The sequence below is a fragment of the Tribolium madens genome, unplaced genomic scaffold (assembly GCF_015345945.1).
Source record: "Tribolium madens isolate multiple individuals breed KSU strain unplaced genomic scaffold, Tmad_KSU_1.1 Scaffold_3;HRSCAF=73;Tcas5.2_LG2, whole genome shotgun sequence".
NCBI classification, from domain to species: Eukaryota; Metazoa; Arthropoda; class Insecta; order Coleoptera; family Tenebrionidae; genus Tribolium; species Tribolium madens.
This window is the reverse complement of record NW_025401006.1, coordinates 5,567,788-5,595,745: the sequence shown is the minus strand read 5'-3', so window position 1 is coordinate 5,595,745 and position 27,958 is coordinate 5,567,788. Positions and strand designations below refer to the sequence as shown.

Sequence of the window (27,958 nt, the reverse complement as noted above, 5' to 3'; positions counted from 1 at the left end):
AGATATCGATTTAAAAGTGGGTGCCAAGCTGACGTAAGAGTTGCTTTCAGCAACTCCTAAACCAAACCATTCTGACATTAAATATCAACTTAAATCAATAGTTTGCCCAGATATGATTTAAACACATACATCTTGACAAGTAAGTGTTGAAAAAGAAGCGACAATAAAACATTAACCTAGTTCCAGGATGCTCGAAGGGGCCGTAGCAAGACTCCTGAATCATTTATTGGGCAAATATGTGGTGGACCTTGACACTGAAAATCTGAACGTTGGAATATTTTCAGGACATGTGCAGTTGACTGATTTAAAATTAAAAACTGAAGCCTTGGTATGTCTCTTTACTTTACATTTTTTTTTAAGTTGTGAATTTTTAGTACGAGTTGGGTCTTCCAATCGAAGTCAAAGCCGGAACTGTGGGAAGAATATGGCTTCAAATACCTTGGACGTGTCTGTGGAACCAACCAGTTGTAGTCAACATCGAAGATTTGCACATTATTTGTGGTCCTTTGCTATCAGACGAACCCTTCGATGCCGAAAAAAACAAACGGCTAATTCGAGGATTTAAACGCAAAATTTTGGCAGATTTAGACACCGAAAGTCACATTATTGGCGGCCCCAACTCCTTTTCAGAACACTTAGTTACAAATCTTCTGAACTGTTTGCAATTTAGTGTCACTAATATCCACATCAGATACGAGGATGTCGTCAGTTACAAAACGCCGATTTCGGCTGGTCTATGCATTGGAAGTGTTACTGCGGAAGCTACAAATAGGTTTGCACCTAGGCTAGGTTTGTGGCAAGGTTTGATGACCAATTTTCAGTAAATGGAAGCCTAGCAAACCCGAGAATAATAGTAACACGTGCTATTACCTAGTGAAGATGGAAACGTTGTCTGCATACTGGAATTCCGACTCTAAACTAGCAAAATGGAATTTACCCTCGGAGTATTACGTTTGGAGGAACGCCATGTCAAACAGTTTGCAAAATTTTTCAATCAACAATGAGAATTTTGAGTTTGGTTTGTGTTACTCGCAATAGTGTGACAATTTAATGGAGTTTCAAAATTTCAGTATTGAAGCCAATGACAACCAAAATAAAAATAACGATGAACAAGTCAAATATTGGTAATATCGTCAAATGTTTAATTGATGTGATAGTACAAGACTGCAACTTGCAAATTTCCAAAAAACAATACGAATCAATTTTGGCAGTAAACGACTCCTTGAAACGCATTTTAATCAGTTGGGATTTTTTGCCCTCACGTCCGCACGAAAAAATTTTAGACAATACAAAAGCTTGGTGGAAATACGCCTATTTTGCTGTTTTAGACCAAAGAATTCGTCCTTATTCTTGGAAAAAAATTAAAAATGTTAGAGATTATTACCGCGGATATGTGCAAACTTACAAGCAGATTATTTTGAATCCTAACGATACCGAATTGAAGTTAGATTTGCAAAAATACGAAGATAATTTATCTGTTATTAATGTTGTGATAGCGAGACAACATGCACGACTTTTGGTAGTACTATTTTTCTAAAGACAATTTTTACTGAAATGAAGTTTTAGGTGCAATCGCGTAGTTTAAGCGAAAAAAATTTTTGGTCAATGTTGCCTTCGCCTGAACGTACTTTGTTATGTAAAAAAATTGGATTCTATGATAAAAACTGTGATCAGTTACAGATAGGTAAATGATGGGTATTTTTTCAGAAAAAAATCATAATAAGAATTGTAGATCAACAGTATAATCTACGAATGGGTAATTTTAGCTTGTCGCTGACTCACAATTCCAAGGAAATTTTTCTACTGACTCTAACTCAGACAAATTTCAATTTCCATCCGAATCTATTAGAAGACACTTTCAAGGCACTTGTGAAAATCGAAGGTTTGATTTTAGAAGGGTCAAATGAAGACGAACAATTAATTTCGATCCTGGCCTCAGAGCATCTTAGTACAAGTCCGGCGTATTTTTTTAAAGCAGAGTTAGAGAAAATGCCGACTAATTCAAATTGTTCACACAAATTGAATCTAGCTTTAGACTCAGTTGAATGTTTGTATAACCAAGTAAGTGACTGATTTGGTTGTCACAAATAAAACATCGTTTGCTTTAGCAATTTTTCGACGACCTTTCAACGTGGCTAAATAATGAATTTTTCTCTCAAACGTCCCTTTTTAACCAAATGAATGACTGTCCTCAGACAATACGCAGTTTTTTCGACAAAAAATTGCAGGAAAAATGGGACTTGACCCTTAATATAAAAGTCCCCTTCATCGTGATACCCGAATTCGGTTCTTTTCTAAAGTACGTTTCATTTTTTACTAAACAAACTTATCGTTTCATTTCAGAGCGGATAATATTTTAGTGGTAGACTTAGGCCGTTATTTAATTACAACTGAACTTTACCAAAACACCGACTTGGTAGATAACGCCACCCAAATGGAAATGGAAGAACAACTCTACTCGAAATACCACTTCGAATGCACCGACATGCAAATTCTATTTTGTCAAAATTCAGACAATTGGAGAGACGAAAGGAAGGAAAAAGACACCGATTTGCACATAATACCCAAAACGGCTTTCTCCGCAATGTACGCTTGTTGTACCCGAATCGAAAAAACCATTCCGAAATACAAATTCAACATCAATTTCCACAGTCTTAAACTGAACTTATCAGAACGCAAGAGTGGCCAAATCCTCAAGTTTTTCACCAATAATGGAAATTACTTAGAGAGAGAGAAGCCAAAGCGGACAACGAAAATTGATTTTTACGAACACACAATCATCCAAAGCTACAATCTCAAATATTTATCCAATGTCGAGTCGCTAGTTTCCATCAAGGACAACTTCATCAAAATTAAAAGAGGAAAAGTGGACAAGAACCAACAAAACAAAATCGAGTAAGAATCAACAGTTTTCTGGACAATCTGTCATTATAATTTCACAGGAAGTCTGCCGATAATGTTAAGAAAGAAGACATGAATGAAGCGTGGGCCCGGTATGTCGATTTACCGGGATTAGAAGACAATATTTCCCCCAATAATAATATAACAGTCCTCCTCCGATTCATCATTAGCGAAGTAATGTAACAAAATCTCTATCCCAACTCTAATTACTAATTGTAGTTCACTCTCGTATTCTCAAGATCAAGCGATAGTACCGATCGACAGTACCTAATGTTCCGTCTCGGACTTCTAACCACAGATGTGGCTCTAATGACTTACGGACCAGCTTACCAAATCTCAGTCAATAGTATTTTATTGACGGATAAATTACACACAACTCCCAGTGGACAATATTTAGATTTAGTCCATAGTCCATTTCCTAGTACTGTTGACGTTATTACAATACTATACAGAAAAGTAAGTGCGAGTTGTCCCGACTTTTGGAGTCACTTTCACGGTGTTGAAACCTCACTAGTGGCCGATTTCGGGACCATCCATTTGTTACTCCACCAAGAAGCGATTCATACTCTTGTCAAATACTCAAATTATTTATTCAATAAGTAAGTTTCACAAAAACTAGCCCTAGTACTTTATATATCTTTTAGACTTAAACTCCAAACACCGTTATTGATTCGTGACGCCGCTTTGAAGTCTTTTAAATTGTTAAATAATATTTTGCATCAACAACCAGTGACTCCGGTTCCTCCAGGATCCGTCAAATTCTCTCATTCGGCAAGATTTGCAGATGTCAATATCAGAGTTTGTGATTCTGATTTTGATATCATCAATATACAGTTATCAGGACTGGAAATGGATTTTCTATTCAGGGCCAATGAACGATTTGTGTTTAGATCATATTTGAGTAACATTAACGTAGAGCATTTGTCAGAAGTTACACTTTATAGTAAAGTAAGTTGTTAGAGTCTTGGATTCTGGTAGGTTAAAATTTGTTCAAGGTACTCTCCACGGATGAAGATAAAGTTTTCGAACTGAAATATGTCCGTCATGCCTCTCATATTAACCAAAATGACATTACACACAGGGATGAAATGACCACTGGTGGTAGTTTCAAGTTTCAACTAGGACAAATCCATTTAACTCTCTTGTACAAATTGATAGTTCAAATCCAGCGATTTATCACAAACTTGGAAGCCGTCCCGTACATTAACAATATAGTGGAATACCTCTACAATGCTGTAACCACAGTCACTGACACCTTAAAAGCCAACACAAAAATCCATCTTGCGATAAATGTTTGTGGCCCGATTCTGCTCTTCCCCCAGAAATCTTCATCCCCCAATGTTATGATAATCGACACTGGCGAACTCCACGTTGAGAACTTCTTCAAGGAGTATAACAACGACACCATGGAGAATATTTTGATCAAATGGACCGGAACCACCATCACTCGGGGCGTAATGACCCTCGTACCATCCCTTGAAATGCAAGAAACCCTAATTGAACCAATAAACCTCAACTTTGACATCAAACGCTACACGAATATCAAAAGTGCGCAGAAATTATGGGACATCGATGGGGCTCTAGACCCGATTCAGATCACTCTAGGCCAAAGAGACATTTCGACGATTTTATCAATCTATAAAGACAACATTGGTGAGGGCAAAATCGTCGATCTTTTCCCCGTCCAAATCAAATCGCCCCTAACTTCAATCACGACTGACGAAACTGTGAAAACACTCGAAGCGTTTTTCTGCGAACCTAAACAGAAAAATATTGTTGCCAAATTTTCACTCGACGAAATCACTTTGTTGTTATTTTTCGACTCGGGAGAGTTGCTAAGTTCGCCAATTCGTGATTTGAATCACGGCTTGTGTAAATTTAAAGTCGCAGAAGTTAACGCAACTTTTACGATTTATACTGATGGGAGTCTTGATGGTAAATTATCAGCTGACGAGATTTTGATTGAAGAGATCGGACCCGATGCGAACATTTATGATAAGAGGATCCTTCAATCGCCCATTGATGATAACAAGAATAATAACTGTAATATTACGATAAATCGCGCCCCGATTGTTGATATCACTTTCCATCAGACCAAATCGGGTGATAATTCCGCTGATGCGATCATTGGAAGGTTGAGTTTGAGTTTATCGGTCCCTTTTTGCGAAAAACTGGCCCTTTTTGTACTCGAGTGCCTTCCAAAAGACAATTCTGATATTGGGATTGTGAATCATGGCTACGAGTGTGACACTCATGAGGAGAAAGAATACACTGCTAGTCTTACAATTTCACTTAGGATTAACAAACCGGAATTTATATTCGTTGTAGAAACGACGTCAAACAAAAAACGCTATTTCATCACTCACACCGAAATTTTATCCGATTATTCCAGACACGGAAATCGGTTAAACCTCGTCGTGTCTTTATCAGGATTGCACTCTTTGTTTTACGACATTGGTGTGCAATCGAACGAACCTTACGTCATACTGAAACAGTGTGACGTTGAATTTTCTAAATGTTATTCCGAAGAGAAAGGCAAAAAAATCATCGCGTCGGTCTCATCAATCTATGTGCAGATTTGTAGCCGCGTTGTTCACTCCCTAACCGATATTTTGAACGATATTTCTGAACATTTCAAAGTGCCTGAGCTTGACTCCCGAGAATTTAATAATAAAGCCGAGGAGGACTTGTGGGAGTCCAAAAAAATGGACGATTTCGCCCAACCAAAACTCGATTCAAGTCTTGATAATAAACTAGTGGCAAAAGAAGTCGAGTTGCATGAGATTCTTCTAGTCCCCAAATTTGACATTGTGCTCATTTTCGAACTAGAAGAGACGCAAGTGCTTCTTGTGAAATCAACAATGGAAGTGACGGTCTACGACTGGTCTTCGCTCCTCAACTGTACTTGTGAAGTCACAATCCAGGCTAATTATTTCAATGAGAATTTGCAAGTTTGGGAGCCTGTGATCGATCCTGTTGTCATAGATGAGAAAGAGTACAGGCCGTGGGACGTCCTTGTAAAAATCTTCCAAGACAAATCGTTACCAATGCTGAGCAGTCTCGACCAAAAGTCGAGGAATATCACTCGCGAGAAGAAAAGCACTCCCACCACAACCGAAGATGAAGATTCGGGTGAAGATATGATGTATCTTGAACCGATCAATCCGCTCCACAATCGCAATAACAGAAGAGTCAAGACAAGTCTTTCCACTTTTCTCGACGATTCAGATTCGGAAAACGAAGATGGAGCCATGGAAAAACTAGCCGCTGCGATTTCCGATTTATTCACTGGTGATTGGAATGAGAGTGAAGACAGTGATTATATTCACTCTAGTGACAACGAAGACGATTCTGATGATAATGTCAAAAGAAAATCGCAAGACGATAAAATTTGTCAATTTGCGAGTTACACGAAATCGACTTATGTCCTAATCGATGCAAAGGAAGTGTTAAATTTGACAATAACCCCGACTTTTCTCAAAGTTATGAACGAACTTTTTACCATCTACTCGAATAAAACTCTGTCGGTTATAACCAACAAGAAAACGATTAATTTAACTAACGACATTGGGCCGCAATCGAAAGTTGAACTCTATGAAAAGAAAAGTGTGGAAAGCTACGAGGAAGATGCTTTGGTTTGTGTCAAAACGTTTGAAAACCAGGATTCAGTGCCCAACAGTCCAAGTAAAAGCGTGTATTATGTTTCGGATTTTTCGGAAGACGTAAATGAAGATAAAGACAGGTGGCTTTTTCTCATTTTTGAAAAAGAGAAATACATAATTGCATGTTTTAGCACGCAAGGAGATGTATTTAAAGCCGATTTGGAAAACAATTACGACTTTGCGACAATGTCAAGTCTTCAATTCCCCGCGGAAACGACTCCTCAACTCTACGACAAAATCAACGCCCATTTTATGCGCGTTTACATTCCGAATTGTACCCCAATTCAAACAAATTGTTCAAAAAGAGCCTGGCAAAAACTGATGAGACTACACTCGACCATTCCGGGCCAGAAATACTACCTTGCTGCAAGACATACGATAAGTAAATCAGGCCGAAATGTTGTTATAAGTTCGCCTTTACAAGTAAAATTTCTTTATTTGTCTTACTGTCTATAATTCAGATTTTTTAAGATCAAAAACGAGACCTGTTTTGCGCTGAGTGTCCTGTACCAACCCTCAGTTTTGCAACAATTGAATTTAGAGCCAGTTGGGGATGTTACCAATCCGTTTGAGACGACGATGAGGATTGCAGTTTTGGAAGCGCACGAGCATTACAATGTGCCACTTTATATTGCTTACCACTGCAAGCTTTTTATCCAACCCGCGTATGCCGAGTGCGTTAGATTTTTCTATTTTTTTATTAGAGTTTCACAACTGGGATTTTAGAGGCCACTACACTTCTGATTCTGGGATTTGGTGGAAAGATTTAGCAACGGAGCTTGACATCGCCCATAATTTGCACTGCAGGCCTAGAACTGATTCAAACTTGGAAGTTTTTTCGCTGCGAGTGATGCTGACTCGAAATTTGGATATATCAAACTCTCAAGCGCACACTGTCCCTAATTACGTTATACACTTATTGCCACCGTTAATTTTTCATAATTATCTCCCCTACTCACTCGAAGTCGAAAATGTTGGTTTGAAACAACTGATTAAAATCGAGCCCGGAGAAAAGAAAAGTGTCTACTCTTTAGATTTGTCCAAAGATCAAAAATTACTAATCAGAGTCAAGTACAATTTACTAACTTGGAGTGGAATTTTAAATTTCACAACTTATCTTGATGAAAAAATCGTTGTTTTGTCTTCTGACAGTAAAGAAGTCAAGCATTTAGCCATCAATACCAAAACAGATCGTGAAGGTAGCTGTAACGTGTTTTTTTACACTCCGTATTGGATTATTAACAAAATTGGATTGCCACTACAAATCAAAGCGTCACTTACGAACACAGTTTATGAAAGTAATTCCGAAGATATTCTTCTTTTCACTTATAAAAGACACGGAAAGCAAACTTTAAATGTTAAAGTTTACGACTCGAATTGGTCAAACGAATTCGGGTTAGAATGTGCGGGAACCACCGGTTTAATAATCTGCAAAGACAACGAACGGAAAAAGAAATATTTGTTCTTTTTGTCCATCAAATTGTCACAAATGTGTCCGAGATTGACGAAAATTGTTACTCTTCTGCCGACTTTCCTAATCACCAACAATACCAACAAAAAACTAAGGTGAGAATGTTTTTTTTTTTTTTTTAAGTGGTTTAAAATCACAAAACTTGCCTTAGATTCATGGAACACAATGAAAAAACAGATCTCTGGATCGACTTGGACTCCTCTCAAACCGTAACTTTTTGGCCTGAAACCTCCTCGATGCAAATGTACGTCAAATACAGAGACAGTAAAGTAATTTCGCAGGCATTTAATTTCGCAACTTCAAATTCGACGGTCCTTCGAATGGATAGAGGAGTAAGTTGCTGAATTTTTTAACCACTTTTGTAACTTTTTTTTTCAGGGAGCATTAAGAGTCGAAGTTACAGGAGGCATAAGTGATTCCTTCCGTGTGACTTTTTACGACTACAAACCCGGCGATGCCCCTGTCCTAGTTAAAAACTATTGTCCTGATTTATTTTTGAAGATTCAACAGCAGGACCAAAGCCAAGTCACTTTACTTAGTCCTTACAATTCACTTTTGTACACTTGGGACGACCCAACAAGGATCAGGAAGTTGGTTTGGAACGTTTACAACAATAAAGGAACAGGATTCGTCCTTGATATTTGCAAGGACTCGCACGGGGAGGAAAAAATATTATTCCACAGTGTCACACCGACCACTAGTGTGACAGTTTCGTCGAGTGAGGACTCAGATAGTTCCGACAGTGTTAAAACAACAATGAATAAGAAAGTTCGAAGAGACAAAATCGTGATTTATTGGCTGTGTTACGCTGAAGGTCTCCAAAGAACCCTCCTCTTCACTCAAGAATCACGGATTTATAACACGGTTTTGAAACACTATTTTTTGGAGCATTGCTACTTGGAGTGTTTAGTGTCACTCTGCGGTGTCGGAGTTTCACTTTTCACGTCGGAAAATGCGAAAAAAGAGCACGTTTATGCCTCACTTGCTGATAGCCCGGCCATTTGGGAAGTCAATGTTGGCCACAAGTGGAAAACTCTAACTTTGGAATTGGCGTCCTGGATCGAAGATAAGTACAAGTTGCATTACAAGAAATGTCAACTGAGAGACTATATACACATTGACTTCGAAAAGATGTACATGTTGAAGCCATTTTTTGCAGAATTGAAACGCACATATTCCCCTGCAGTTTACCTCCAATACAGGAAGTCGAAAAATTACAATCATTTTAATTTCAAATTAAACACGCTACAAATTGATAATAAAGTCAATAATACGATTGTCCTATACCCACTTCCGGGAAATGTCACAAAAGGGTTGAATTCTTTCATCGATGTGAATGTTTTGAAGTGTTTGGCGAAAGATTGTGATATTTACAGACACATCAAAATCAACATTAAAGATTTCTATTTGAACATCGAAAATGATTTGTTTGTCAATATTCGGGAACTTTTGGTCCAGTACAAGAAGTTTTACGATGAAACAAATATTTCGTACGTGAATGATATCAAATCCATTCAAGATTTGACTCTTGCACGGTCCAAGGTAAATCTAAATATTTCAAGCACCATAAAAAGCGTCCCAGTATTTTTTTTTAATTAATAATAAATCGTTCAAAACACCTGAATTTTGTTAAATATTTGCCATTACTTAGAAAAAATTTTAGGACACTCAAAGTGGCCGAAGTTTGATCGAATATTTAAGTGTGAGCAACTTCGAGATCCAGTTGCACATCTCAAATAAAACACAATTGATTTTGAAAAGTAGTAACTTACCTTTGTGCAAACTTCTGGACTATTTGTTTCCCATAAACATCTCGCCCTATATGCCTCTAGAGGGAGTTCTCCAAAAGTAAGCAAACATCCAACTCACCCTTGGTTTTTCCTAATTTTTTTTACAGAGTTTCAGCTATCGAACAAACCAACCTGTATGACCACCTCTCCACATGTATGGAAAACCTTCTCCAACAAATAACAGCTCAATTCTTGCAACAGTACTACTCTCACGTACTCGGATTGCAAGTCTTGGTCAACACTTTCGCCATCCAACCTGCAGTTTTGGTAGTAAGAGTCCCAAGTACGGAAAATGTGACTTTTCCTCCCTTTCAGTACCCGCAAATCGATGTGGAAAAAATGTCAAACACTGTTTTGTACGGCTCGAGGTGTCTTTTGAGTCACGTTAACATGTCTCCGGCTGCTTTGGAAGCTTGCGTTGTTGATATTTTCGCTCACCAAACCATTGAGAATATCCAGAGGATCCGTAGACACGGATCGTACCAAAAATCGGAAGTGGTACCGAAAATCATAACTGCGTCTTGTCGGAATTTCCACACGGGGGTACCAAATGCGTTAAACCAACTGATTGTGAGAAAACAAAACGGTAATTTATTTGTTTTAATTTCCAGTGTGAGATTTGGGATTTTTAGCTGGGATTAATTGCGACGGCGAAATGTTCTTCAGAACGACCGGAAAAGCCCTTTATTCCCTCATGACACGCCACCCTGATGATAAAAGCGATAGTGTAGAAGTGGCCAAAGAGGCGTTGAGAAGGGCCTCTATTTTAGGAGAACCAATCAGGATTCAGCAACGTCTTACCAGATATAATAACCGATATTTGGTATTTTTTGAAAACTTCTGTGACATTTAATTTTTAGTGGTTTTGTAGGGCCTTAAACCGTTTTCAGCGTACGAATCTATGGGCCAGTATTTGTTAGAAACGGTCGCAAATTCAAGATTTATGAAAGATACCTATTGGTCACATGCTTCGATTGATAGAAGCGGAAAATCGGCTTTGCTAGTTTCGCTACAGTAAAATACGAAAGAGTAAGAAAAATTTGTTAATTCGGGCTGTTTTAGGCATGTCATAAGAATAAACAAATGTAGGCTTTGGGGACCTTGGGATGTTGAGTGGGCTATAGATTTAGATGATATTTTATCGATGCCAAAAATCACGTCTACCGAACTTGTGTTTAATATGAGACAGGTGAATAGAGAATGACGTTAGAAATACAAGATGAAATTAAAAATGAAACTAAAAAATCTGATTAATTTTGCGATGTATTTCTAATGTGGTGTATTTTCGACTTTATTATAAACAAATTTAATTTTTAGAACGAAAACAATACGAAAGAGCTGTTGACTATTAGTGGTGATAAAGAGATGCTGACTTGGATTCACGAAAAAATCGAACAAGCTATTATAGTCAGTATGGAAGAGAAATCGTGGCCCGTTACTGAAAATCCATAATGTTAATTGTATTTTCTGTAAATGTTATTAGAGAAATATTCAAAAAATTTGTCAAACTTTTTGTTCCTTATAACACTTGAAACAACTATGAAGTAGAAAACGAAATTTTATTCAATACAAAAAAAAACTAACACAATTTCAGTCTCAAACAACCTTATAACATTCTAACATAACCATTATCAACAAGATTTTGGTAACACAACTTTTTTTTCTCATATAAATGAACGCATAATGGATTTTCTGAAACAATTTTAACCGAAATCAATCTTCCACATAAATTCTTCATGCTGAGCATAACAAAATCAGAATGTGCATGCGTAATCTCGATGTTTACAGTGGCTATACGAATCCTTGCTGGCATATTCAACCATTCTTGTCGTATTTCTTTAACGTCTGATGTTGGAATCGTTTCTATTTCACCATAATCGACATAAAATACACTCACGTGACCCGATTGTAATTCATCAACTCTATAAACAAAAGCACGTAGCCATGCCTCTCTTTCCGAACAGAAACAAACGCAAGGTTTGTTTAACTTGAAGTCTTGCATAAACGATTGATCGTCAATTGCCTCTTCAATGTCAGCGTTTAGCATTAAAAGTTCTTCAGAACTGTTATCAACTTTATCTTTACTAAGCACAACTTCTAGCTTATTATTAAATTTAAGTACACTCAAAACGTACATTTTTTCTTTATCACTGGTCGTGCTTCTGAGAGGAAGATAAAAGTATTTCAAAGATATGTCTTCAACCACAGCTTCTTCCTCTTCACTTTCTACAACTTCAACATCGGTGGGTTGCAAGACCGCATGGCTGTGATGTCTCACAGCATGTGGACATTTCTGTACTATCAAATCATTGAGACTCAAACCGGTGCTTATGAAGATTTCTGCTAATGGCGTATCATTGTTCCAGTCTTTAATAACAACTCTAATAGTGTCAGTAGCGATAGAGAGCCAGACATCGAGATCGTCAGCAGACCAATCACCATGGTTGGACCAAACGTCATATAGTCTAACTTTGTAGAGTAAAGGGGGGACGTCAGGACATAGCAAATATTTCGTGAGTTTGTCTCTAGTAACCGTATGTTCGCTCCCAAAGTCGATCATTTCGACACTAAACTCATTTTCGCTGATAATTTGCAAAATGATACCTCTGTACCACCGTTGCTCCCAATAAATGGAACACATATTGCCCACTTCCCATGTAACATCCACACTGGGTTCCATGCTATTCATCCTCGAGGTAATAGTCTCCTCCAAATCAAAGTACGAGTTTTGCAATATTTCGTCTCGTACTGAAAATCCCCCCTCACTGTCTATACAGACCAAAAACGCCTGAAAACTCTCATTTTCAGGTTTAAGAAGTGGAGGCCATGTCTTTCGTTCAGTTATCATCAATTCATCCTCCTCACACACATTGCCGTACCAATCCTTTTTTTCCTCCACAACCACCTCTTCTTCACCACTATCCTCACTTTCACTTTCGATTTCCTCTTTTTGTTCAATCTCCCTCTTTCCTGAACTCAACGAAAAAGCGACTCCACTTTCAATCAGTGCTTGATTTATCGAAATATATCGCACTTCAGCCGGTTCTAAAGCCTTAGCAGGTGTGGTCAAACAATACCACATGACTACACCCACCATTTTCAAAGAACGATTTGACTCGATTTTTTTAATGTAGATTGTTTTATATTTGTTGAAAATTTTTTCCAACATTTCGTTAGCTAGATTTGACCATTTGCCGGCATCCCCGGCAGGTTTTATGTTTGTTAGACGGCATTTCCACACGAAACAATGAGTGGCTTTGAAATAAGAATCTTGAACGAAGATCATTGTTTTAGGAACTTTTATCTCTCGCGCATGGTCGTACAACCAAACAGTGTAACAGTCAGGATTAGTCGATGATTTAATCGATCCGCGATAATACATATGACGTAGCGGGTCAAACACGACGCATAATTCGCCCTTCGTCCATTTATTTTTACTCTTTCGAGAACCTCCGTAATAGATTTGTAACTCCTTGTGTAATTCCTCATCTTCTTCTTTGTGCTTTAATAATTTCACGTAGATCAAATCGGGGCTTTCGCAACGAATCACACTGACGTTAATTTTCAACCCAGATATCAAATGAATATCGTCGTGGTTTTCCATGAGGATCTCTTCAGATTTCTTCACCATTTGATAAGCAAAATCGTCATCTTCGCATTGCTCATTCAACGAATTAGGCCAATACACAGTCAAAGACCTGTAAAACAACTGCCATAACAAATACACGTCGGTAAAGTAATACTCACAAGTTTCCGGTCGAAATGGCATGCTTTTCTTCAACTAAAAGTGAGTTTAGACAAATATCAGCAGCGGGACGAGTCTGAAACAGGACCACTTCCAACGGTTCCGTTTTACTCACAACCATTCGAAACAGTTCGTCTTTAGCAACATTTTCGCGAAGGAAATCAATTGCGTCCGAAGTCCACGTTGGTTTAGACTCGAGTTTCGCAATGTCAGCGAGTTTCACAATAATCCCCTTGAATAAAAAAAATGTATATTTATGCTACTAACGGTAGTAAAAAACACCTGACACTCCATTTTAATAAACTCTTCAGTCAATAATCGAATTTCGGACCACGGGACAACTGTATATTTGCCCCAATCGACGAAATAAACCTCCACTGTTTTTTTACCAATATCGACAGCCATAATTTTGGCACGATGCCAGACACCATGAGTCCCATCAACGTATCGTATTACTACATTTGTACCCTGTGTCGGAATACAAGAAATTGTAGACCGGTTTTTGTAATATTTCTCCATTGCTATGTTCAATTTTTCGATAAACTTCAAATTTTCGGCCAATTGGACGCAAATATGAAACGGATCTGTAACATATGCTACAACCACCGTTTCCTCTTGTCCAACGCTAAACTGTTTACTGTTTTCAAAAAACTGTAAATTTGTCGTCAAGATCTCAGTCTGCAATTAAAAATTAATAAAAATTCAAACGCAAATATATAAATTACTTTTATTTCGTGAACAGGCTGCACAGTCTTTATTAACAAATCTCTGACAGAGACTAAACCACCACTTGATGTGGATACATACAAATCGACTTCTATTGGCCCTTTCCCTTTACTTTGTTTATCGCTGATGTAATGCACATACAGTTCTTTATCGTCTATAATTTTTGAAAGATCCAAATGTGCATTCCTGCCAAAGTCTGTATTTTCAGGATTTGTTAATTTACATTCTTGAGCCCACGATGACCGTTTCATCGTACGGACATCTAAATGTTTGAATTTATCTCCTGTCACTTTTTGGGTATTTCCGTAATCGACAAAATAAACTTTGTAGAGACGTTCTTTCCCACTGAAGTAAATCTCCAGAAGTCTAGCGCGGCGCCAACGCGAACAGTTTTTAGTTACGTATAAGACGCCGTAGGTAGTACCTGTAACACAAATATTTTTTAAGCTACTTGTTGCAAAAAAATAGTATATTCTACTTCTGATAAAGTGTAATCTCTCGATTTTAAATTTTGTGAATTTTAAAGTTACTAACCGATTATAAATTCATGTTCAGCTACTTTTTTCGGAGTCCTCTTTTCAATAATGTTGTTCATTGTCCGCAAAGTATCGAGTGATGAAAATGTCTGAGTATAAAAGCTATTCAAATCGTTTATATGTGTAACAACAACCCGAATCACAGCTGCAATAAAACAACATAAAAAATAAAATTTGGCGAGTCTAAATCACCTTGAGTCAACTTCTTTTCAGACTTTTTCAAAACTTGTTTGTCGGTGTATTGACTGGAAAAGTGTACATCTTCAGTACTTTGTTTCTTATTTTCGCTATCTGAAATTGTTGTGTCACTTTTACGTCTTATTGTTTCTAACATATATTTTTCCTCGGCGTAACTCCAATCATCAATCGGTAATAAACTATATTCGATACTATAAAGTGTTCTCAAAGAGACAGTTTCCTCAATATCATCAAACAATTTTTCCGCTGCAAACCTTTAAAAAAATAATTTATTCAAAAACAGAACACTCCCTAAAACTCTCACTCGATCGGCTGCAGCGCTCCCTGATCCGAGACAAGTTTACATGGCAAATTTCTAATATTTTGCACTTCTTCGTATAAAGCCTTAACGTTGAGTTGCATCGAATCCAACAATGTGCAATATTTCAAAATTTGAGTCGTTCTAGAAATACTCGCTCTGAGGGTTTCATTTACGCGTTGTAAATCCGCCACGCCTGGTTTCATTTCGGGAAGTTTTTTTTTCAAGTTGTATTCGGCTAAATGCAGCTTTGCGTGTAAGCCGTAAAAGTAATTTTCTATTTCGTGTTCGAGACCTTTGGAGTCGAATTGTTCCAAATCCTTAACTTTCTGGAACAAGGGAGGAAAAATTGGAAAAACTTCATTTGCATCATGTGAAGAATGCCGCGGAGAGGCAAGGTGACTGTTAAGAGAAGAGAAGACGATTGCTAACTACAGGACAGTCGCTCGCGAGATGCCGATACAATAATAGTAGCGCAAAACTTTCTAAAATGAATTATTTAACGTGCGTTTTACACACTGTGATATTAGTTTTAGGATATTTTCTTATTACAGGTGAGTACCCACGTTAAAGGTAACATTTCAAACGTTTTGAAGAGATAAATAAGTGTGATTCCAACGAGAAAGTTATTTTAACAATATGAAAGACTTGTGTTTTTATTACACCATAATGTGAGTTACGTAAAATGTAAATAAAAAATAAACACACTCGAGATGATTTTATTTACTTTTTTTTTTTCATTTACAAAAATACACCTGTGGGATTATGACTTAAGCCAAGGCCACATGTGAATTAAGTTTTGATAGATTTACATGATTGTTGCCAATGTCCTTATTCCATATTTCGAACTCAATGTTAGCTTAAAGAGTCATTGTGTTTGTAACAACCTTAAAAGAAAAAATCCTCATTTGAGGTTTTCATGTAAAACCACAATATATTACGGTCAGTGAGTTAATGCTCCTATGAATGCTTTAATCAAACCTTCCATTTCATAATCATCGGTGCATTCAATTATTATGTTAGAGAACTTTTTTTTATTCCGACACTACACAGTATCAAATTAGTATGTAATTGGTGAGCAGGGCGAGTACCTATTGTCTGCGAACTGTAACCCGATTTGTATTAGGAAACTCGTATTTATTTACGCAATGATGAAACTTTATTTGAATAAAATGCGATTTGACAATGAATTTGAGAGACTATTTTGCATAAATCAATGCAAAAACATCGACAAAAGCCAATAATCGTAAATCAAGCAATATATTGTTGTTTCTCAAAATGAAACAAATATTTTGACATTGAGGTGAACTATAATTTATTTTTATCTATGAGTAGAAATAACAATTTCGTGATTTCTTAAAAATTACGTCTTGCCACGAAAATAGCAAATTTATTATTTCTTACTCACTATAATTACAAGACGTTCACCTTGAACCTAACAAAACAATAATTACAAATTCATACAATTATAAATTTTCGATCAAAACAGGAAAAATCAAACGAAAGCGCTCGCATCTGATACTTTCACATTCACACATTCTCGATTTTCATCTCATTAAAGCTTGTATTTTTTTCCCAGACGGTTTTGAGCAAAAATCCAGCGTGAAAAAAGCTCGAGCGTCGGCCCCACCACCTGACGAACCTTCAAACAACGTCGGGAGTGAATACGACGAAAGAAACAACGCACTTGATACAAAATACGTCCCTCCGGGCTTCGTCAGCCCTTCAGTACTCGAATATTTGGAACTAGGAAAATCAATTCCTGGTAATTAACAATGATTTTATTTCTGTTACGATCATTGAGCATTTACACACTTTCACTACTTTCGATAACTTTCGGTGGTGTATTGTTGGTTGCCTGATTGTAGGACGTCCCGGAACAGACTATCCGATCTTAGGAATGGTTCCTTACACAAATTTCTATTGCGACGAACAACCATATCCCGGATTTTACGCTGATGAAGAGACGAGATGTCAAACATGGCATTATTGTGACATCGATGGTAGACAAACGACATTCTTGTGTCCCAATGGTACCCAATTTAGTCAATTAGTGTTCGTTTGTGATTGGTGGTTTAACGTACGATGTGACTTAAGCTCAAAGTAAGTGTCTAATTACTATAATTATTTTGTCAATGACTTTATTGTTACAGATTGTATGTCATCAATAGCAGGTTGTATGGACGGCCGAAATTAGACCCGACACGGCCACATCGAACCATCACGAAGCAATTATTAGAAGAAATTTTTAACGACGAATAAACTGTGATGGTTTTAAATTTGTATACTGAATCGATAAGTCATTAAAATGTTTCCCTAGTGTAACAATATACAAACAATTAAATATAATAAGACGTATTTTTTGTATAAAATGTAGATAGTTTGTTATTTAAATTTAGCAATAAATGTTTAAATATTTGAAAAATGGGTTGAGGTTATTTCCTTTTTAATTTTCGAAATTAATATTAATTATAAACGGAATGACCTAAAGCATCAGCATAATGTATGAATAAATGAAACGTTTACGCTTCAGAAACGGAATTAATTTTATCTAAAGGAAGGAATAATTTAAAGAAATTGCTTATAATCCAATTACTAATTATACTTTGATCTTGAAACGGTAACTCAAACGAAGTCAAGGCCACGAAACAACAAACTAATTATCAAATACATAAAAAATTAAAACCGGTTATACATATAAAATAATAACCAAAAGGGTTTATTAAATAATTACTTAATTAAATAAGACGGGTAACGAGTAAACCTTCATAACCATAATGCTTGCGGTCAGAACGATTTTCCATTTAATGAGAAAACTCAATTTCGCTTATAACTTGATCTATTTGTATTTTGTAATTAACGGTCAACAACAGTGATGTAGAAATGTGCATAGCAACCTATCGAGTTTAAATTGCTTTTTCGTTGCGTTTCCTCTAATGTTACGTTTACTTTTCGATTGAAAACTATACTCGAAAAAACGATCTTAACCGATATTAATAATTCATTTCCTACACTGTTTGACGTACATACACTCTCTTAAAGTGATATAAAAGCAGGAAACTATTAATTTGCAAGATAGTAGTCGTTTTTCACGTAATGGTCAATCGGAGATTTTACATAGAAAGAAGTCTATTATACAACCAAGTGATGAGAAGAGAGGCACTCGATGGACCTTCCTTCAACACTTTCACCGTACGACTCGAAATTTTGATTTGAAAAGGTAAACAAATGTTTACCACGTGAGCATGACAGATGTTCAAAAAAAGTATTGACTCTCCATTTTTTAAATTATTGTACTTGAGAAAGTAGTCATAAATCCGGTCGCTAAGTTTTGATAGAAAATAATCTTTGTATAAATAATTACTTGTGAAAAAAACTGGTTTTCCATCGGCAATCAAACTCTGCATGAATTTAAACAATACGCTGATTTCTAATGCAAAACCAGTACGATATTAAACTTGTCGACTCCGGGGAAATTACAGAAAATCTAGGATCGAATTGACACCACCACCAGATTATAAATACATCATTGTCATAAAATAATCATATTCACCACCACACGGGGCGATAAAACCAATTCGCCGGGCACGTTTTCCAGCACCGGCAAACATGCATCTCTTTTAAATGACGTATTGAAATTATACACAATCAAATTGATTTGATATATTGATTCCATGAATAAAGTGTTACGTTTGAGCTTAGTTCCCAAATGGAAAAAAAGTTTGTTATTTCTCAGAGGTAACAATATTGAGAAATTTTTACACGTTCTTCGAATAAATTTAAAAACGAAATGAGAAACCTAATAAGAAGCAGAATACTTAAAAATTCATTCTGGCTTGTTAATATTCTGAGAATTTTAAACAATGCAGTGCGAAAGAATTTTTGGTAAGTAATCCTCACTGACGCAACACTTTTGTACAAATAATTATATAAAAAATACCTATAGTATGTTAATTGGTTTAATTACATTGTTACAAAATATCTCTGATTTCTATTGTACCTGTCTATGTACCAGAAGCTCAAATTTCGTATTTACCTCGGTCTATTAATAAACAAGAATCTTAAAATTTCATTTTGTTGGCAAATCAAAAACTGATTCAGGCATAATTTTATTATACCGGAAAAAATTCTCAAAATGTCAATCCAGTTTTGAGAGAAGGTATCCGAATTAAAAAATTATGTAAAATTCGTTACACAATTTGTAACATGTCTGGTGGTGCAAGAGGCTACGTTTTAATTTTTTGGTAAATGTATAAAATAAAATGTTTTATTATTTTTTTAATCGCGTCCTTCACAAGGTAACAGTTCAGCAACCGGTAGAGGAACATCTCGGCCATCGATGACATTGCCCGATATTTTCACTTACAAGTGGGGGCTCCTTGGAGCACTTTTGCTACCACAGAACCACTTTCAAGACATAATATTCGTCTTTGAGACTGTCGCCGGTGCTTGATGCAGCTATGCACTTGTGAGTGTGACATGGTGCTAGTGCTAGTGCTACATTTTCCAAAAATTGTTTTCTGGATGATTGAAAAATGATCAGAATTGCTATTTTATTTATGTCAGTGCTTGCAGGTAAGAATTTGTTTCTCATTTAAGAGAAATCGAAACATCTTGAACCCAGGAGCCAAAATTAAAAACGAATTAATTTATCTGTAAACAGCCGTCCCAGTTTTTCAAGTAAGGAAGTGAATCGTGAGAATTTTTATTAAAGTGTCTAAAGTAGCAATTAAATAAAGCGAAAATCAGTAATTAAAACCGATTAGTTTTTTACCGAAATCGCTCGGAGCGAATTTGTTTTGATCATCATCACGTTTTGTCTGTTCCCTTGAGAGATAATTCAAAAAGTTTTACATAGTTAATTCGACGTAATTAATGCAGACGCATCGATTCAAAATTAACGGTTCGTCGAATAAATGTTTTAAATGCAATTTTATTCAACTTGATAACCTAAAAAATAAAATTTATACAATACGCTCACGCTTCAGTAAATAATTAACAAAAGCGGAGTATTCAGTTGTATAATTTCATAAATAATTATTGCCTACATAGTTTATTACATTTTTCAACCACAGATTTATCAAACTTGTGAGAAAATTATGAACAACACCGACAATTGATATTACCGAAAAATGAACAGAATGGAAAAATTACAAAACATCTCCATTCACCACAAGATATTTATTCCGGTCACGATAAAAATTGTGACAGGTTTTTTGATTGTATCCCACACAAAATTATGCACAAGGTAAAACAACCTTTTAATTAGCAGATTATTCCATAATGGGTTTTACTTTTTCTCCCAAAAGTAGAACAAAACGCAAAAATGCAACACTCTTAATTAACCATTGCTTGACACAGATCTCTACAGGGTTAAAACTATTTAAAAAATTACACCAAATTACGAGTAATTAAGTCAAAGTTCTAAAAGCAGTGATTGAACCAATAAACCATAAAAGCATCAATTCTAGTGGGAAATTTAATTGCTGTTTATTACCTGGGTTTTTAATTAGAATTGGTTAAATTAGATTTGGACATATAAACCGCACCAAATCATTATAAAGTTAGTAATAAAAATAAACGATAATCACCCATTCGCATGATGACAGTTTCTGTCTCATTTAACAGAATTTTAATTTCTTTTTATTTTCTCTTATAAAATTATGTCATTAAAGTAAATTATCTCAAACGTTTTTCATTCTTACGTGATTCCTACATAACGACGCGTCGAAGTAAAAGGCGATCTATACAGGGTGCCCCAACAAAAATTCTATATGAAAAAATAAAAGTTAGAATAAGAAAGTCTCATTGATTCAAGGCGCTTTTTTGCGTCCATTCCGGACGTAAAAATTTTGAAAATAACGTTTCGCAATAAATACCGCCTTGGATTTAGCCTTGCACTATATAACAGGGTACTTTTCTACCGCATTAAAAACTCGATTTTAATCCGCATTACGGAAACTGCGATACATCCGTCAGATGCAAGTGGAAACACGAATGCATTTTAGTAAATCCTGCGAACATGACTTGCGGCGCTTTCAAAACACACACACAGGTAAATAATGCTCAAATAAACATAAATAGATGGGCTCGACCGCACGATTCTCGGATGAACGGACAATAAATTGCACTCAGTGAAAAAGTTTATTCATATACACGCAGTAGAATAAAATTTAATTGAGTCCTTAACAAGTGACTTAACCCACAATCGTTATTTTAATTGCATTAATTAGAATATAATTTGTTAAATTGTTAACCTTCACCCGCTTTGTTAAACTTTCTTCCAAAGAAAAATGTTATTGTCGCTTTCTGACGGAAGAATTTCACAACAAAGGAAAATTCATAATATGTAAATTATTTTTATAAAAAATAATAACGTAACATTGTTCTTATCAATTGGCTCCTAGTGGGTAAAAATTATTGTTAAAAAATGCTGCATTGTTTATAAATAAAACAATAAAAATGTGCGTACGACAAACAGTACAAGAATTCCCACAATTACTTAAACTGTTAGAAACTGTTTATCATTTTTAAAAAGACAATTGTAGCTTTACTTTTCCGAAACTATTGTTCGTTATACAAAAATAATTTTAAAAGAGAGAAATGATAAAAGCAACTTCAAACCAGCAGTTCTGCCACCTAATTGCTAATTAGAGGATATGTACCCTATACAAACTTTATCAGTCTGAAACGTAATAACAGAAACTTCCACTTCGACAACTCACAATATATAATATAAGATTCTTAAAACCTAATTTATTAACTTGCAAAGTGCAACTCTCGTCATTAAAATACTTTTCCAATAAAATTTCCAACAAATTTGTTTCTTTGATATAGTTATCTAATATAGCATCTAAGTTCACATTCACATTTTATTTACATAATATTCAATCGAATTACTTAAAAGCGGAACGATCCCGATACTTCTTGTTTCTTAATTTTTTTCATTTTGATAAAATTTCGCAAAACAAGTACTAATTAAATATTGTGCACGTTACCAAGTGTGAACAGAAACGGTGATGCATAAAGAGCATTACATAAATTCATGTCCTCTCCCGGAGACTTTAAAAGCTTGACCGCGTAAACAATTCAACGTTTACTGATTTCTGTTAATTTAAACAAAAAGTTTTATTTCGATGGCGAAGACACAAAATCAATAAGCACCAACCCTCGCTTGCAATTTACAGTTCGTAATAGAATTTAAACAATGTGGTCGGGTGACGGTTAGTAATTTACTCTGATTTGAAGAACGACGGAATAATCACATTTGCTAAATCGTTTACAGTATAACACGAATTTCGAAAAAAATTTTCAGAGCCATCAATCACCCGCCAACGAGATACCGAAACTGTGTCAACTGTTTACTTTCTAAAAGTGCTGCTTAATTACGAGTAAATAAAACTGTCTCAATACATACTTTTAATAGTTTTTTTCAAATTAAATTTAATCCAGTTTACTCCAAGTGCCAGGAACAATTAAGAAATTGTAGTTTGCCGTCTAATTAGCTATAGAATAGTGAGTCTACAATTACTTTTAATTCTTTTAATTAAATCATTCATAGACATGATCGTGAAACAGACATTTATGTAACTCGGGAGGAAAGTGTTTCATTTCAAAAGAAAATTATAACATGTATGCACCAATAAACTTAGATGTATGCATTCATAAAAAATAAAGCTAAAAAATTAGTGTGGCAAAACCGAAGTATTTTCTTTAATTTAGTAGTAATAAAAAAATTGAAAGACGGAAAGTAAGTCTTTTTAGTACTAAATAATTCACTCTTAGCATCGTTACGATGTATAAATGCATTACAATGAATAGATCTAATTGATAATTAACACGAATGTTGTAAACAATGTCTTCTTACCTAATTGTTTAGAAAAAGTAAACACTAAAGTAACACTTTTCGTCAGTTTTAAAGAAATTTGGTAATACTGCTTTGATTCAAAAAGTAATTTTCTTCAAACGTGTCAAAACAAAAAAATCACTTGAAAAATATTATTGCATTCAAAAATTATATAAAATACCCACGTTTATTTTGTGAATTTTCAAAGACGCTATCAAAATTCATAAATCAGTAAATAATAAATTAATTACAATTAAATTAATAATAATTGACACAATTTTTGTTAATTTTTTGTGTTTTTTTTCCAGAGTATGCTTTTTGATCAGTAATTTCAAATTTTAATTCTTGTGGCATTCTGTTCATATAAAATTTCAAAAACATTTTTTAATAAATAAAGAAATAAATAAAATATCCTCCATGCATTAATAATTATTACTACAATAACAAATTTTGTAAATAAAATTATTTAACAAAAAATACTAAAATCTTCAGTTGCGTGCGTGTAAATACTACTTTAAAGCAGGACATTCTTGTTGAGTAATGTTTACAAAATTACAGCAAAAAACAAAAACTGAAAACAAAGAAATCAATTTTAATTAATTTATAAATAACAGTCATAAATTTGAAAAAAAATATTCGACCCACACCCTAGCAGACAAGGTCATGGTGTAGAATCGTGCCTGAGTTTATGTCAAAATCCTGGTAATTAATTTAAGTAATGTTTCTCTCAAGGCTACTTATGAAACCGATTCTCTTTCAAAAGGAAGCGAACTAAGCATTAACAATCTATTTTTTTTTTGTATACCAACTGTATAGCGAACGAGTTTGAATTATAGGAAATCTTAAAAACGCCACACGGAGTATTATTCTTTGTTTACGTGATACACTTTCACCAACATATCGGTCGTCCTTCACAGTTCATGATTCGCGTTGATGACTTTTAGATTGGCGTGATTTGATTATTTTTGTAGTTCACGTTCAGAATGTATCAATATCCGTGTCTTAATTTACGAGACAATCAATTTCTATAATAGCTTAATTGCACCAAATAAATGTTCCAAATTACGGAAACCTCAAGGCTAAAAAATGTCTCAATTATACAAAACTTAAATATTTATATCACGGACCGAAATACGCAATGAAGCATTAAAAACGATGAAAATTTTGCTTTCACTGAGATGTGTATCAACATTCTGTACAACTCATGAGAGAAAGGAAGTCATGAAATTTACATGCACTTATCTAGATCCCGGTGTTGTAATAAACGATACATTTAACTTGAGTAACGCTATGTTGCAGCATTCCCTGATTTACTTCACGGCATTACGACCATACACCATGACAAACCCGAGGAGTCAAACATTCCCAAAATGGCTACGAAAATGACAACAAATCCTGAAACGGTTGAACGTCACAAAAGACTCCTACCTTATATGAACTTCTACATCAGTAACAATCAAAAGTTCACGCCATTCCTTGAAAGTAACGCTTTACCAGGCCCTTTCATCCCCATCAAACCCACTCAAAAATACCTTCCAGAACCTGAGAAAACCTCAAGCCCTAACTATGCCCTAATCTACGATACCTTAAGTCAACTCAAAATGAGACAAAGGTACCATCAAAATCTACGCTATTTTGAGCCACCACGAGTTAAAACAGTCATAGAAACATATACTCCTACAAGTATAGACATCGAATCGGACACGAGAAAATACAGACCGGTACCAAATGACTCACGCTACAAGATTTACAAGCCACAAGTGGACTATGTGCTCGATAGACCGTTAATTAATTACCAACCACAACCTAAACCTTTCTTCGGTGATAAAATAATCTACTCTAAGCCACAACCACAAACTGAAACCCCTGTCATTTACATCGAAACCACTCCAAAACCACCTCAAGTCAACACAATCATCGATGATAAATACGTCGCTCAAAAAATCATACCAGTGCAACAATATTACAACGTCCCAACTGAAAACACAAACATCCTCGCGAAAATCCTTAAACAGTTACAAAACTCCAACGCTCTACCTCAAACCCTCACAACACATAATATAGACAACAGTATTAAAACTTTGGTAAAGATTTTGAATAGTTTGAGAAAACAACAAGGATTGAAAACAAAACCGATCGTTGTCGTGGACGAGAACAGTTCAGAAGAAGAAATTGAAGAGGAGGAAAAACCCACTTACGCTCCAGGAACAGTAACGCAAACATTTCCAGCTAATACTGTGGATGGCGGGACTCCGGGAAGGCCGGGGATTGATTATCCAGCGCTTTCGACGATACCTCAGACAAGTTTTAATTGCAAGACGCAGAGGTATAAAGGGTTCTTCGGGGATCCGCACACAAACTGTCAAGTAAGTACACCGCACGAGTGACACAAAAGTACCGAGTTATTAGGACTGATTTTGAACTAAAACTCATTTTTATCATATAGCCTTGCGTCATAAATTAGAAAAACACTATAAAAATTATAATTTTAGTCTTGTATTTTGTGCTCATTTAAATGTAAACTCTAAAAACCTTTACATTAATAACCTTTTCTCATGTTTATGTCAATTTGACTTAAAAAATTATGATTTGTGGCATAATAACGGGTAGGCAGCAGATCAAAGCGATGACTTAATCACACTTAGTTCAATTAATACACTTTCTAAGACAGACAAATTGTTTAATTAACAATTTTAACAACAAAAAAATAAGTTTAATTGTCAAATGTCAGTGATGATGACAGTAAAAGGTAGGTTACAGTGAACTTTTTAAAGTTACAGAAAAATACTGCCCGCAATTTTAATTCCGCAACTGTACATAAAATAGTAACTTTAGGTATTAGGACCTAAATAACTCTTTTACGTATTACTTTTTACTTTTAATCACTATTTTCTAGAAATTAATCATACATAATAAAAGGTTTAAATGTGTTTTTGGAGATTTAAAAAAATGTTGTTTGTAACACCTACCTAGAAAGTGTTTTCTGCTATTCCCATCAGATATTTACTCATTTTTTATGTTTATTTATTAATTTTTATTTTAATGTATGTAAACGGTTTTGTCATTAGAACACACCTCAAAAGATGTTACTAAAATATCTGTTTTAAGGTATAATAATGACGATAAAGTGCCTTTTAATCCGCCACAAAAATTAATAGATTATAAAAACCCCAACTAGAAACTTTCACGACATTTAGTTGAAAAAAAACCTGCGGTCACAGTGAACTTGTCCCCGTTTTCCTTTTATGACATTTCACGTTGTAACCATTCAAAAAACAAACAATAAATTTTTGCTCCAGGTCTGGCACTACTGCGACTTGAACGGAGGTCAAGCATCATTTTTGTGTCCAAACGGTACAATTTTCAGTCAAGTCGCTCTCACTTGTGACTGGTGGTATAACGTAAAGTGTTCATCAACGACACAACTTTACGTTTTAAATGAAAGACTTTACAAGTATATTTTGCCACTAGCACCGAAATTTCCAGAGGATTATAGTGGGCCTCTTGTGGATAGGTAAAAAGTTTGTTATATTAATCGTGAATTCATGTGATGATGTCTCAGGTATCTCGCACTCAAGTTTCAAGAAATGGAAGAGAAAATGAAAAATGAAAAGAAAAAAGAGGAAGATAAGAGTGAAGAGAAGGATGATTCTGACCAATTGCAAGACATTAATAATGAAAAAGCAAAATCTGAGGAAAGTTAGACTGGGATAATTTGTTTTTTATTTTTATATTGCCATAGTTAGAGTTAATTTATTGTTAAGAGGTTGTTGATTGTTTTCTAGTCAATTATATCACAACTTATTATTTATTACAGATGAAAATATTTTTTGATCACTACTTTATTTTAGTTTTATTTTTATATAATTGTCTAGATTAAGAAACTCAACTATGTTGTTACTATGCTTGTGGTATTTAATAAATTTGTTTGCAATGAATTTACTTACCTTTCTTGAAGCTAGAAGTTGTCCTAAAATTACTTCTAGGTCAAATTTAAACTTGTTCAAATTCTGCATTTCTTCCTGAGACTATAAAAATAGTTAAAAAAAAACATACACTCAGACAAAGACAACTCACCAGTTTACATAATCTTTTTGAAGTATGACCATTATGATAATCAAGAAAGCAGTAACTACAAAATAAATCATCACATTCCTCACATTGAATGTTGACAAACTGAGTTGGGTGCTCGGGACATTTATCAAACGTAAACTCATCTAGAAACTCATCAGCATCTGATTGTACTAAAAAATGATTTTCAAAAACCGATTCAAATAATTTAGATCAGCACCATCTAAATCAAATTCAGACAAATCGGGTGGTTTTGGCCCCTCGGACACCCAAGTAAACTGTTTTCTCCCATGGGGGCGATTCTTCTCCCACAACAAATGTCCAATTAAAGCAAAATGTGGTGGAAACAACTCATGGAATTTGTCAACTTTAGGCCCCGGTGCTGTAAATTTCTCCTTGCAAATGGGACAAACCGTATTGTTCACTACACACAGTCTTCTAATGCAATCTTCACAAACTGTGTGTTTGCAAGGAAGAACCAGGGGAACTTTAGTAACATCGGCCCGTTCTGAAATGTCACAATTGAAAAACTGTAAAGTGGATTATTTCGACTTACTTATATAATCAAACTGTACTCTGCATCGAGGGCATTTGTCGCAAGACATCTCAGGGGGCGGCTTTAGACTCACATTTCCGACAAAACCGCTGTCGCCGTTACACGACGTCGAGCTAGAAGACATTATCGAGGCTAGCACAAGTTAATGCGACATTCAT

General features: G+C 35.3%; 4 protein-coding genes across 5 annotated transcripts; 3 read left to right on the top strand and 1 right to left on the bottom strand.

The window, feature by feature from the left end:
* The first annotated feature begins 9 nt into the window (after window positions 1–9).
* Window positions 10–11,396, top strand: LOC123008043 (vacuolar protein sorting-associated protein 13A-like). 2 transcript variants are annotated; one of them, XM_044403615.1, is made up of 25 exons: window positions 10–139; window positions 181–328; window positions 375–772; window positions 822–1,018; window positions 1,071–1,519; window positions 1,567–1,684; window positions 1,733–2,061; window positions 2,109–2,299; window positions 2,344–2,895; window positions 2,943–3,075; window positions 3,121–3,500; window positions 3,546–3,849; window positions 3,897–6,643; window positions 6,695–6,986; window positions 7,035–7,237; window positions 7,290–8,129; window positions 8,186–8,366; window positions 8,413–9,576; window positions 9,698–9,882; window positions 9,932–10,091; window positions 10,140–10,410; window positions 10,457–10,647; window positions 10,696–10,838; window positions 10,887–11,013; window positions 11,142–11,396. In XM_044403615.1, exons 2-25 carry the CDS (start codon window positions 188–190, stop codon window positions 11,274–11,276), a joined length of 9,831 nt encoding a protein of 3,276 aa, XP_044259550.1. In that variant the 5' UTR covers window positions 10–139; window positions 181–187; the 3' UTR covers window positions 11,277–11,396. The 2 variants fall into 2 exon arrangements, with proteins under 2 accessions (XP_044259550.1, XP_044259551.1); XM_044403616.1 differs by having other exon boundaries at window positions 27–139; window positions 187–328.
* On the bottom strand, window positions 11,367–27,958 carry LOC123008044 (tudor domain-containing protein 1). Its single transcript, XM_044403617.1, is given in 12 exon segments — window positions 11,367–13,522; window positions 13,572–13,801; window positions 13,852–14,247; window positions 14,295–14,719; window positions 14,830–14,976; window positions 15,024–15,283; window positions 15,334–15,656; window positions 27,121–27,201; window positions 27,251–27,417; window positions 27,465–27,752; window positions 27,801–27,931; window positions 27,933–27,958. Coding segments are annotated over 12 exon segments (4,566 nt in total). The 3' UTR covers window positions 11,367–11,430.
* On the top strand, window positions 15,515–17,752 carry LOC123008047. The gene is made up of 4 exons (XM_044403619.1): window positions 15,515–15,881; window positions 16,907–17,092; window positions 17,196–17,430; window positions 17,481–17,752. Exons 1-4 carry the CDS (start codon window positions 15,818–15,820, stop codon window positions 17,587–17,589), a joined length of 594 nt encoding a protein of 197 aa, XP_044259554.1. The 5' UTR covers window positions 15,515–15,817; the 3' UTR covers window positions 17,590–17,752.
* Window positions 19,751–27,111, top strand: LOC123008045. Its single transcript, XM_044403618.1, has 4 exons — window positions 19,751–19,902; window positions 24,473–25,539; window positions 26,473–26,687; window positions 26,736–27,111. The coding sequence occupies exons 1-4, from the start codon at window positions 19,863–19,865 to the stop codon at window positions 26,875–26,877; spliced, it is 1,464 nt and encodes a 487-aa protein (XP_044259553.1). The 5' UTR covers window positions 19,751–19,862; the 3' UTR covers window positions 26,878–27,111.